Source organism: Anoplopoma fimbria, chromosome 24, assembly GCF_027596085.1.
Source record: "Anoplopoma fimbria isolate UVic2021 breed Golden Eagle Sablefish chromosome 24, Afim_UVic_2022, whole genome shotgun sequence".
NCBI lineage: Eukaryota > Metazoa > Chordata > Actinopteri > Perciformes > Anoplopomatidae > Anoplopoma > Anoplopoma fimbria.
The window spans coordinates 4,591,847-4,605,887 of record NC_072472.1 but is presented as its reverse complement, the minus strand read 5'-3'; the positions used below and the strand labels follow the sequence as shown (position 1 = coordinate 4,605,887).

General features: G+C 38.6%; 1 protein-coding gene across 2 annotated transcripts in view; it reads left to right on the top strand.

Annotated features, from left to right (window-relative positions):
- Positions 1-1,549, top strand: part of pitx1 (paired-like homeodomain 1) — an 11,983-nt gene extending 10,434 nt beyond the window's left edge. For both annotated transcript variants that reach the window (XM_054626101.1, XM_054626100.1), the window contains one exon: positions 1,001-1,549. In XM_054626101.1, the coding sequence (XP_054482076.1) occupies positions 1,001-1,549 (549 nt within the window). The remainder of the gene's footprint in view (positions 1-1,000) is intronic.
- Positions 1,550-14,041: the final 12,492 nt, after the last annotated feature.

Below are 14,041 nucleotides of genomic sequence, written 5' to 3'. Positions count from 1 at the left end.
AAACAGACTTTTGTGGCCATAAATAATTCGAATATAAATTTAAGAGCCCACCTGAAGACTTTGACCATGAAGTAAATGTGTGTTCCTTTTATGCTGTGTTTACAGACTGTGGTAAACAAATCTTTAGACTACTGTGAACATGAAACAGCTGCATTCAGGGACAACGTGGGACTGAACTTTCTCATTTGGGGTTTTGCTGTAGGGCCTTTGGGTTGGGAAAGATATAAACCCCCAAGATAGATTTTTGTTTTTAAATATATAAATATATCTTTATGCATGTATCCAGTGTTTTGTTTGTTTGTGAGTTTTCTGCAATCAAAACTACAATGCACCCTGAACGCAGCAGCACTTTGGGAGACTCAAAAGTGCCGAGAAATATTATTCCTTCTGTACAATTTTTTGACAATTATGAAAAAACAAAAAAGCCTTATTTCACCAATACAAGAAAAAAAGATAATGACAAATGTTTGGCAATAAACAATAAGCTAAGGAGGTGTGACGTCAACAAATATTTTAGGTTCCTGATTTTGACCATTTGGGAACATCCTGGTGACCATTCTGCTCCTTAATGTCCTGGCAGTGGCCCTATAAGATAAGATAAGATAAGAAAATAATCCTTTATTAGTCCCGCAGCGGGGACATTTGCAGGCTTACAACAGCATAGAGTAAAGTGCACACAAGAGACATAGTAGAAGAAGACAAGATAAAAATAAAAAATTAAAATAAAACAAGTATTATAAATAAGCAATAAAAAAAACAGTAGGAAAAAACAACAATAACTGAAATATTATATTTACAGACAGAGAAAAAAAAAAACTATTTTTAACTTTTTTAACTATTATTGCACAGTGTAATGTGTAATGTATTGCACAGGTTTTTATTGTCATGTGGTCATGTGTGGGTGTGTAACCGTGTGTGTGTGTGTGTGTGTGTGTGTGTGTGTGTGTGTGTGTGTGTGTGTGTGTGTGTGTGTGTGTGTGTGTGTGTGTCTCTCCTCCAGGTGTGGTTCAAAAACCGACGTGCCAAGTGGAGGAAGCGTGAGCGCAACCAGCAGATGGACCTGTGCAAAAACAGCTACCTGCCTCAGTTCAGCGGCCTCATGCAGCCGTACGAGGACATGTACCCGGCCTACACCTACAACAACTGGACCAACAAGGGCCTCACCCCGGCGCCTCTGTCCACCAAGAACTTCACCTTCTTCAACTCCATGAGTCCTCTCACCTCGCAGTCCATGTTCTCTGCACCCAACTCCATCTCCTCCATGAGCATGGCGTCTGGGATGGGCCACTCCGCCGTGCCGGGCATGCCCACCCCGGGCCTGAATAACATCAGCAACCTGAACGGGATAGGAGCGTCCGGCATCAACTCGGCCATGTCGCCGTCCGCTTGTCCGTACGGGCCTCCAGGTTCTCCGTACAGCGTTTACAGGGACACCTGCAACTCCAGCCTGGCCTCCCTCAGACTCAAGTCCAAACAGCACCCTACTTTCGGATACAGCAGCCTGCAGAGCCCGGGGTCCAGCCTGAACGCCTGTCAGTACAACAGCTGACGGCCTAAATGTTACAAATATTAATAAATACACATATATATGTATATATATAAATATATATATGTATATATGTGTGTGTGTGTGTGTGTGATAAATGGACACGGTGTCAGAGCTTTACAGGCTACCTGCGGATTTTGGGGGAGAAAAACAAACAAACATAAAAAAAAACAAAAAAATCAAAGACAACTAAACTGGATTAGTTGCAATCATTTGCAAAAAAAAAAAAAAAAAAGAGAAACAAAAAAGAAAAAGTGGATTATGCGGGTTATATGTGTTTACCAAATGAACTTGCACAGCAGTTGAAATGTCCAGGATTTTTCTTTTTTCTTTTTTTTTTTTTTTTTTTTTTTTAAATGATGAAGACGTGTTACATTGCTGCATTGTACATATATAAATGTAAATATATATACAGGCTTAACATATGAAACAGACGATGGGATTTGTTTTCTTTTTTTTTTTTGTGCTTTGCTTGCTTGCTTTTTTTGGAGACTGGCAGAGGGGGGAGGGGTGGGAGGGGTTTGACCAAAACAAGGATTTGCAAGACAACAAAAAATAATAATAATAAATAATAATAAAGTGTGGAGCATATCATGAAACCAGACTCGATATTGGAGAAGAACTCCAGCCCACATTGTACATATTTTATACTGCTTCTGTGTGCTTTCTGGTTGACTCCCGTTCAGTGACTGTACTTTGAAATGTTTTTCTTCTCATTTTTTGTTTTGCTGAAATAGTAAAAAAAAAAAAAAAGTAAAAAAAAAAAAAAAAGCCCCGCATGTTTAAACTTGAGTGCAACGTGTTTTGTACGATACTGTAAGACTTTGCAGGAGTTCATTAGCCTTAACTGTGTACAAAAAAAAAAAAGGTGATTCAAAGTCCTCGTGTGTTTATGGTAACATGTTTGTTTGAATAAACTCCAGGAAAAGAGGTTTATTTCAAGTATATATATATAAATATATATATATATGTTTCAGAGGAGTCTTCGTTTAACGAGACAAACCGCAGCGTTTTTTTTTACTCCAAATAGGAGCAAAAAATTAATAACTTTGCTAAATATCTGCGGACATATTGATCCACTCAGTTTAAAAAAAAAGAAAAATTAAGATTTTTTTTAAGGATTAACGGGACTAGACAGTAGTTATCTGAGTTTTAACCCCGATATTTTATTATTTTTCTTTTGCTCTTTTGCGCATTTTCTGTCAATTCATTGCACATAAAATAAATCTGCTGGAATTTAAATGCATCTTGCAAACTCCCACACTTTAATATCAACATAAGGATCATTGTCTAAAGCCTTATTTAATATTATGGATTATTTTTATTTTCTGACAATATGTTAATCACCATATTTCATGGCTTGGTGCAGAAAATAGCACCTGTGATGGTTTTATTTTATAAGTCCACAATATGTCCAACACTAGATTTATGGTTATTTTGACTTTAACTTTGCTCTCATTATTCCACTGTAAGAGAATAATGGTTTAAACTCAGGTCCATATAGAAAAGTGAGGGTGTCTCAACCTAACAGACTCCCATTTTAAAGGGTTATATTATATCCATATTTTACATTTATCACAGGAGGGAAAAACGTGGCTTTCATGTGAGTTAAAGCTATTTATTTATTTATTAATTTAGCTGCAAAAATATGAACTTCTCAAACAGACTTGTGTGTTTAAATTGCCTGAAACACATTCATGAAAAACAAAAAATGCAGTTTACTTCTTTGGGCACAATCCCAAGTTTTGCATTCAAAATAATTCAATCAATACCATATCTCGTTTTCTGACACCTGCAGAAATCCCCATATCTATATTACTCACGGTTAGACTGATATTAGCGACACAAATACAGCAGTAATGACTGTGTGCTTAAACTGATAGTGCTGTGTGTGAGGGGAGGATGTTAGGATTAGAGGCAACACTTGAATAAACCATCAAATGTAACACACGCTTCTAATGACTAATAAATATAAAAAAACCAGCCTGGGACTCCTGAGGAACTAAATGATACTGATAGAGTTGCAAGTCATCAAAGTAATGAGTGTCACATAGTGAGTTTTTACTTACATTTTCTAATTAAAAGTGAGTTTATATTCATATGGTGGTGAGTTGTATTAGATCTCCTATAGTGGTCTAATTAAAATGGTCCTATCAAAATATTTACTCAATCTTAACAAAAATGACTTTATGTGGACTTTAAAGTGTCTTTTTGGGAAAATGTAGTTATCCTACAATATTTTACAATAACATAAAAAAGACACCACAATGCCAACATAAAGTCAGACATCACTGTGTGTCTACTAAAGTATATTAATCTCATAAAAACTTTTTTTTAATGTAACTTGAAAACCTGTCTGACACTCAAAAGTGAGTTTATGTTGACCTTATTTGGGAACCTTATTGTAGGCCTATTTCTATTATATTTATGTAATATTCAATCTTGTAATTGTAATTTGTCTGTTTGATTCAAAAGTAAGTTAATGTTAAATTGAAATACCTTTTTGGCAAATTTGCTATAATATTCCTATAATACGCTGTGTGTGTGTGTGTGTGTGTGTGTGTGTGTGTGTGTGTGTGTGTGTGTGTGTGTGTGTGTGTGTGTGTGTGTGTGTGTGTGTGTGTGTCTTACACTCAAAAGTCAAATTTTTGGTAATTGTTTTCTAGTTTTTCTATAATATTTCAATAATATAATGTAACTTAATTTATAGCATCTGTAAATAAGTGATGTTGACGTTGGTACCTTTTAAGAAAAGGTCTTCATTAGGGACTATAATTTAATATTTCAACATAACATTTAGCATTCATGTCCTAAATTGGCCTACAATATTCCTTTAATATTTTTAATTTAATGAAGCAACACTTAAGCAAGTATTTTTTATTAATTAATTGGATATAGCCTATAGTATTTTTCTGTAGCAGTTGTGCGTCTCGCGTTTTGACTTTATGGTGTATTTCTCCTGTTGTACCTAAATAATATTCCTTAAATATTTTATCTTAATCTGTAGCGTGTCTGTAATAATCAAAAACGAGATTATGTAAATGTGAGGAGGCTTTTTGGAGAAGGAAACACAATCCCTCTATAATACATTTAATATTTGACCACACTGTTTCAGACGCTCAAAAGTTACTTTTATGTCATTCGGGTGGTTTGTTGGTGAATTTATCTCCTATAGTGGCTCTATAATATTTTACCTCAATTTATAGTTAGTTTGGGTGATTTTTTTCTCATTACATTACATTACAGTCATTTAGCAGACGCTTTTATCCAAAGAGACTTACAATAAGTGTTTTCAACATATTCAAGAGAACTACTAGTCACCAGAAGTCATAAGTGCATCTCCTTTTCTTAAACAAGCATAAAACTATCATATATAATATTTTCTTATAACTTCTGTAACTCTTTCTAACTCTCAGGTTTACTGAAGCTCTCTTCTCGTTGAGAAGGATCCAGAGGCCTTTCCTCTGGGCGGGCATGCGCACTGGCTGTGATTGCAACTATCCGCTTTGCTTTGTTAATGTTTGTGGAGTGGACTCCAGGCTCATAATGATTGGTAACAAAAACAAAGCGCGCATGCTGTCGTAAATGTTACCCATAATACTGCTTTCCGGTTATAAATATGAACGCGCCTGAACCAAGAGGGCAAAGTTCAACACGCAGCTTTATAGTAAATATTTGAACTAGTGTTTCTCTGGTGAGGAAGTCCCACTTCTCCGGAATCATCACGTGATAGAATACAATTATGCACACATAATAAATGAGTTTCTTTTCTCTTTCAAGAACATACACATTGTGTAAATATGAGAATAAGTTGGATAAGAAATAAATCAACGAAAAGTGGCCAAACTATCTCAATGGGAAGTTTTCCCACTTTTTTTTTTTTCCTGGGCATTTTAAGACGACAGAAGTGAGATATTATGATGGGATTTTATGATATTCCATTGGGAAAAAACAATGAATCAGAAGATTAATCAAGAATGAGAATTTATGCTGGACGTTAAAATGTCGTAACAGACCTTTTCTGATGAACCGGATTACTCAAGAAGAAAACTGCAAACTTTGAATACGTAAATAACAACACTGGCGTTACATGAGGCCCCTTTACAAGTCAACTGTGCTCCTCTCGGCCACATTGGTGGACTGAGGTGAAGTCTGAATCAACAACCAGGCAAAACAGGTAACTGCCCCGAGGCCCAAAAGGTCATTTATTAACTGCAAATTTGTTTTAAGTATTTGCACCAAAGAATAGCGTAGTTACCAAGATCTGAACACAAATCATCTGAATTGGTACTTGAGATTTGGGGCAAGTTGTTTTCATTAATAAAAAATGTATTATTAACTATTAGGTAGTGTACAGTTCATGGTTTGTGTTAAACTAAAATTAGCACTTATTTGGTGGTTGCCTAGCCACAATAGAATAAAAAGATGAAGCAAAAAACGTGCATTCTTTCTAATCGCCAGCAGGGGGCGACTCCTCTGGTTGTATAGAAGTCTATGAGAAAATGACTCTACTTCTCTCTTGATTTATTCCCTCAGTAAACATTGTAAACATGAGTTTATGGTCTCAATCTCTAGTTTCAAGTCTTCTTCAATACGGCATGATGTTCATTTTGTAAATTATGGTTAATTTAGAGTCAAATAGACCATAAAGCAGGGTATGCTTTAGGAACGGGGCTACCTTGTGATTGACAGGTCGCTGTCACAGTGTTGTCTGGTCTAGGAGTTGTCTTTGGTTTCATTTTACAACTTTAACCCTGACCCTGGTTGCAAAAAACAAGATGGCGACGGCCGAAATGTCAAAATCGAGGTTTCAAAACGGCAATCCACAAACCAAAGGGGTCCAGTACTTCTATACAGTCGATGATCTGATCAGGCAACAAAATGGCAGGTTGAGCTGACTTTAGTCTTGTGCCTTGTTATCAAAATCTACATTATTTTAATTCTCATTGTGCTCATACGGTGCATATTCCTTAATAAAGTAGTTTTTGATGAATTAAATTACAGCAAACTAATTTAGCCATGAGGGTGTCAGGTTATTGGGGTCAAAAGGGCCCAAAATGCCATACTGACATCATAGGAAAGGCAGAAACTTTTATTCAAAGCCATTATTTGAATGTCACTACACTTCTATTGCCAACATCTGAATAAGTTGCTACTACAACCCCCCCCCCCCCCCCAGCCATCTGGTTACCCTAATTAACAAAACAAGCACACCTAAACCGAGGCCTCCCCTCAGCTCCGACTACAACGCTGCTCAGCTTCTGTTAGCTCTTTCTGCTGCCAGCTCTCTGCAGCGGCTCGTCTGAACCTGAAACCTGCACTACAGCTGCTGCATCCTATAAACACAGAGTGCACTGTTTGGATCCAAACCTGTAGTTTATTCAGAAGCACTACCTGGACTCTATAATATAACAATACTGACCCTGCAATCAAACAATAGCAGCAGGGGTCTATTATGGCGGCACCAGGGTGACGGTTATCTCTCTGGGTGTAAAGGCAGCTGCTGCACCCACAAAAACAAAACCACACAAATCAGGTGTATGTACTTTACATCACTGCTGACCATTTTCTGCAGCATATACTCTATTGGTTTTAAGCATTATGGACAGTCTTCTAGGAAGCCTTTTTAACTTCCTTTCATTTTTACAAAAAGTATTGTAAGAAAATCAAATTACCAAGACCTGAAACCTGCTCGAGATGCAGTGCAGACCTTCCAATCAATCGATGAAAGCAGACAGTCACATTGAAAGGTGATTTATAGACGTATATAGAGCGTATTTTAAGTGTGCATCAAGTATCTGCAGGTTATACCATGCTATATAAGATCAATCAAACGTGACGGCTGCTAAGAGTGGAGGAAAAAATGCATTCAGTACAAATGATAAGGATAAAAATAAAAAACAGATGATTAGAGTGATGTACACAATGTTGCACAAAGTAAACCCAGAAGACAAATCTTGTGTTTTCAATAACGTTTTCAGATCTAAAAAAAAAAAAGTGCCTTCACAAAAAAAAGTGTCTGGATCCTGAATCACCGCTCACATTTGATTGCTTTTGGGTTGATGTTGCCATGAAACTCGCATCACAAACAGCAATTGCAGTTGTTGCATGTTTCGCTTGTTTCAAACACACGTTGGGTTATCAAATCTATCGTTGCAGTCCTCGTGGAACATAAAGCACGCACCATGAAGTCACCATTTGGCTCTCCGTCTCCGTATTTGCGTGTCATTGTGGTGCAAGCGGCTCAGCCAAACTACCACGGTCTTAAAATGATGGCAACTGCTGTCAAATGTTGAAATGCCACCATGAAGTCTCATGCCTCTGGATACATTTTTTTTTACCAATGCCTATATTAAAGTTGTATGTGTAAAATGTGCATACGCTAAAGACAACGTTGGCATTATAAGAGTTGTACGGTAAGACCAATGCAGATGAGCTTTTACAGCGTCCAGAAATCTAAAAGTATGTGGACACTGTCATCAAGCGATTGTTTACTTTTGTCTGGGGACATTTTTATATTTATATTTTGGGCAAGGCCAGATCATTCCAATGGTGGTAGTGTTAATGCTACAATACACAACAGTTTGAAGGAAAGCTTTCTGTTTCAACATGACAATGCCTCACTTCACAAAGACAGGTCTATAAAGAAATGACTTTCCCAGTTTGCTGTGTGAGAACTTCCAGCCAGGTTCCCTGATCTTGTGGAAAGCCTTCCCAGAGGATTGGAGACTATTCTAGCAATACATCCATCAGCTGGTGTCCAAACATCCTACAAGTGCAACAAAAGGGATGATTCATTTTACCCGTTGAGCTGCAGGTACATAATTCCATTTTCCCATTTCATGTCTTCCATGCGATGAGTGACACGCGCTTGATCCACGTCTGCCGTTGTCATTCTCAGACAATCTCGAAACCTTGGACTCTGAGTTTTGTATTCCATCCAGTGAACACAAATGATTTCACTTTGAGAGGAGAAAACGGCAAGTCACAACTAGGTGAATGTGACGATACAATGAACTGATCGTAGCCCTTAAACAGTGGTCTGTCCTGTATGCAGACATCATTGAACTAAGCTTTTATCACCCAGCATCAATCAAACCGGCAAAGCATTTCTTCATTTACCAAAATCTTATTTTAGATTAGGTATGTTATGAGGCTTTCAAAACAGAATGGAGCTCATAAGGGATTAGTTGTCCTCACATGTCATGTGTGATGGCAAAACCCTCATATTTCCCATAACCCTCATTTACAGCATATATAAGCATCTTTATCACTTTATATCACATGGTGAGCACAAGAGGAGACCATTTTGACACAACTTGACAAAAAAAGGAGGGAAAACATCACATGACATACCAGCAATACATACCATTTAAAAAAGAATAATGGATTGGCCTGCTATCCTGCTTTAGCCTAGCATTTGTGAATCATGGCCTACTTCAGCAACTGTTGCCATGTTGTGGGATGTGATTGTTTTATTGCATACGAGGGCTGATTGAGATTACCGTCTCATTCACGGTGTGTTTTATTCATACAGGGAGTCATGAGCGTGCGGTTCTCTAGTCATGGAAGTCAGTGCTGCACAAACCAGGCATGTTTGCCGTAAATGTTTGAGAGTAAGCTAAGTACTGCTAGCATGATTGCAGTATCAGGACACGTGTCTTACCTTTGTTACTGATCTTCTTTCTGGTCCTCATGCAAAAGGATCTGAGAGGGATTCCATATCTATTTATACTTCCTGGTTATACCATGTTTGAAGAATGGAGGGGGTCTATTTTTGTTTTTGTGTTTTTGTGTTTTTGCGAAGCTGCTGAAGCTGCTTATATAAACAGTTGGCTCCTGGTTTCTTGTTGATTTGTGAAGAAAACTTGTAAATATCAATGTGGCCAACTTGTCTCCGTCTAATGCCTGTGTCTGTTAAAGCCGAGCTCCCCTACTAGTGGTGCAGTCCACTTCAATTTACTTGGAGGGTATATAAAGGTGTGTGAGGTGTTGGAGGATTCTCCAGTCCAATGGGTGGCGATAATGCACCTTTAAGCTGGTTTGTCAACTTTTCCTTTTTAGTAGGAACCAACATGCTTGGGGCTGAGAATCACAGGCAGAGTAAAGGAAAGTAGTAAAAGTTTAGAGGGACAGATTAACACATTGTTGGTTTTGCTTTTAGTGGAACCTGTTGACAATTAGAGAAATATATTATATAAGAGAAAGAGAAAGAGATATTAAAGTATGAAACAGGCGTGTGTCTTTGTACTGAACCTGCAGTGGTCAGTATTTTTGTACACATCTATAGTTTTAGTTATATAAATGCATTACAATTAAAACAAATATTATTTGTTTAACTGTGGAACCTTTTTAAAAAATACAAATATTTTGTATCATGATGATTTAAAGGAATGAATCTAAAAAAATTCCACAGAACCCACTTAGAGAACCACTGCCTTTAAGCGAAGCACGGTCAAAGAAGCCATCATTTTATATGAGAATACAAAGTCAGCACATGTACTGCATCTGTGTAACTCTAACCAACAAAAAGTTGAACAAAACACCACTCTGCTCAAAATCTTCCTGGATAGGAGCATCAGCAAAATGTCTCAAACATCTCAGTGGCAGCTCCTTTTACTTCCTTCCTCCTTCAATGTTTCTTTGGATTTTATACATTAACTATATCACTTAAATATGATGAGCTGGATGGATCCATGTTGAGCATGCACCCTGAGTTAATTATGTCATCTTTATGAATATATTTTAAGATAATCGGCCTAAAGCCAACCTGAAGATTCCAATATTAATTGTAAAACAAGTTCTACATTTATGCTGCGCTGCAAAAGAGACACGCTTTGATTCATGGAGCTGAAGATTTATTGCAAAATACTGGATCACATCGTCAAAAGAGCATTTGGCCAATAGCTGCATGCTGTCGCAGGCCAACGTACAACAACATGAATTACTATAATTATATGTGTCTTGAGAAAAATGATGTAATTACCGCCAAGTCTCTGTCTCAGTGCCGCAGTAACTCTGACAAAACTGATACATGACAGTCATTTTGAGATTAGTGACTGTGCTGAGTCGAACCTCAGTGACTTCACAGCCAAGTGTTTGTTTGTGTGTGTGTGTGTGTGTGTGTGTGTGTGTGTGTGTGTGTGTGTGTGTGTGTGTGTGTGTGTGTGTGCGTTTGAAACACACTGTAGAGAGCTGTGGGTGGCTGAGTAAAGAAAGAAGCGTACTGTATGAAGGATCATGTTAAACATGCTTGATTTATTTTAAAGGAAGCAAATTATCTGACTTAACTTAACTCATCAAAACTCAACCAAAAAACGGTTGCTCTCTTTAAAAAACACCCACTTGACATAAGGAATTCTGGCAAATGTAGGAAATCACGGCTGCAAACTGGGCACGGCAGAAAGTGGCTATACAAAAAAAAAGTTATACAACAACTTATGGACTGTACTGTATATCAGTATTTGGTCCAAAGTATATGGACACAAGAACTTTGCATCCATATGTGCTCATTCAAAACTATGTGCATTTATATGCTCTTATAACTAGTATTTTGGAATGTGGCTGCAGAGATTTGCTCACAGCATTAGGGAGGCCAGCTAGTGATGTTGGGCGATAGGGCCTCGCTTGTTCCTGTTCTTTGCCTTGGATGGGATGGAGGTAACTGCATTGGTATCGGAAGCGTTCTGGTTTACGTTTGTAGTCCGAGTAGAATTGACAAATCACTTTCTTTGGCTTTGGTTAAAACAGAGAGGCGGAACGGATTGGTCACTGGAAATACAATCTTGGAAACCATTTGCTATCGCCTGACGATGATTTAGCTTTTTATTCATTTCAAATTGGCTTGTAAACCAGCTACTCTGAAACATCCTATCATCAGATTATGATCTCAAGTTGTTTATTTGACTGTAAGCAACGAGCAGCACAAGGAAGTCTTGGCACTGATATCCGCCGGCTACGGCCCGTTAGCCCCAGAGGCTCATCTGTCGTCAGACCGATGGCTGATGGATTCAGAGATCGGGGTTGAAGTCAGGTCTCGGTGCAGACCAGTCAAAGACCTCCACGCTAAACAGAGAAAAATGATTTACTCCAAACTGTTACCACAAAGTTGAAAGCACACAATTGTCTAAAATATCATTGTGTGCTGTAGCTTTAAGAAAAACAGCCCCAGACCAAAGGTACCCAAACGTATATCAACATACAAAATATATATTTTATATATACAGTATTTCTGTTTTTATGGTCGTTTCACGACTGGTCCAGACTTTTTTAAAGTCATTATTTATTTTAGATGGATTACCATGAAATCTTGTGCAAATAATCATTCAACGCCTACTGACCTTGATGATCCCCTGACTTTTCCCCATGAGCCACCATGATATTGACATCAGTCAGGATGAGTTGTAATAGCTTTAGTGATCCCATCATCAGGTGCAATTTACATTTTTGTCTAATACAAATATTTGACTTATGACATTCCCATCAGCCTTTATGTTTTAGTGCTAATTGCTAGCATGTTAATATTTGTTATTTAGATAAACTGAGGAAATAAATGTCCCTGCATTGGCCATTTAACATCTTACTGGACTACTGTATCTTAAAAATGAATTGCCACAAAGTTAAAACCTTGTATTTGCTCGTAAAAGGTTGACAATTGTAATGCATGTCTGTATTAGGGAGCTCCTCTGTTGCTGATACTTTACGTCACTCCCAAATCAGACCGAGATCCCTCACATCCCGGAGAAAATGTGTTTTCCTTTTAACAAAAAAAGACTACTGACAACTTGTATTTTAGATGGAAGAAGACAGCGTGAAACTGCCATTTGTCAGCAAAACAGACAACAATGTGTTTCTGTTCACGCAGACCAGAACAGTCAGCGACCGTCCGGTAGTTAATGCCACACCACATGGGAAATATACAAACGGGGGGTTGCATTTGATCAAATAACAAATGGCATACAAATGTCTCTGCAAAATATTAAGCTCCCATTTTACTTTCTGGCATCAAGCGAACGCTGTGATTACTATCAGCGGTGAGTCTGCAGAGAAATCCCACAACAGACGAGCCCACACGCTGAACCCTCCCAGGAGACTCCAAAAAAAAAAGCAGACTTAAGTCAAGATTGACGGTCTATGACCTTGTTATCTTTATTTGGCAGTATCAGATTGCAACTACTTCGCCCACCAACCCCTCCCCCCACATGGCCACGGAGAGAGAAACTGCGATTCGAACACCAGAGGAGAAATATGGGCCGCTACTTGGAGAAAGCCCAGAAAGCCTCTCTCCTGCTCACACTCCATCTTTCTCTTTACCCCTCTGACGCTTTATGCTGGGGGAGAATTATTATTTTTCCATCTCAAGGTCTGCACAGAAAAAAAAAGCCCACCTGGTCTGTCCCACTCATCTATCCTCTACTCTATTCCCTTTCCACTCTTTCTCTCCCCGTCTCTCTTTCACTCCCCTCCACTTCTGCACTTCTTCAACTGCCCTCCCTGCTTTCTCTGCCTCTTCCTCATTCCTTCCCCTCTCTTGTCTCTTTTTCTGTCTCCCTCTGCTTCTCTGGACTGCTGGCGGTGCAGAATTAGTAGGTGAAGCTGAAAAAAACGGATTAAGGAGCTAGAAATCCAGGGGGTTCACTAATGGGAGGGCTGGCTCGCGCTGGCTGCTGCTTCTGGCCATCAGCTGAGGCCAATTATCTGAAGGGGCCACATCTGGACCGGTCTGGCTCGGCTTGGCCTTGTAGGAACCGCTGTCTGGTCACTTAAAAAGTCTCCCTCCTCCTCCTCCTCCTCCTCCTCTTCCTCCTCCTCAGAGGACAGATGATGGTGGCCTAGCAGTTAGAGGGGCTTGCAGGGCTAAAACAATCAGTCAATTAATCCACTAGCTGATTGACAGAAATGATCATTTACACATTTGCGTCTCAGATGTGATGAATGAATTGTACATGGACAATTGGCAATGGGCATTTTGTGGACTAAACAATAAATTGGAAACAAAATGATCAGATAATTTGATGAGGGAAAAAGGATTGTTCCTCGCACCCATGAAAAGATAAGTCAGCGGTTCAAATGTACTGCCTCAGCTGACCAGTGCCAAGTAAGACACTAGAGTCCTAAGCTTTATAATACATCATGGAATAAAGCCGAGATCTTTAAAATTACGTCTGAGTGTTCAGTGTATGTAGAGAGAATATTGTCTTTTTCTTTATCTAATGCATCCAGATTTGATTGTTTTCCTTAATCAAGGTCTTGAGACATCAATTACTAATCATAATTTCTGATATTTCAGTTTTTTGAGTTACGGACTTACATGAATAGCTCTACATTTTGGGAAATACACTTTCCACCAAAGAGTTAGATATGAGAGAGGAATCAATCTTTTCACCTGTCAGTTAAAGGTGCAGTGTGTAGGATTTGCAACCAACTGAAACTCCTCCCGTGTGCCAAACTTGGCCCTCTCTAGAGCCGGCGTTTGGTTTGTCCGTTCTCGGCTTC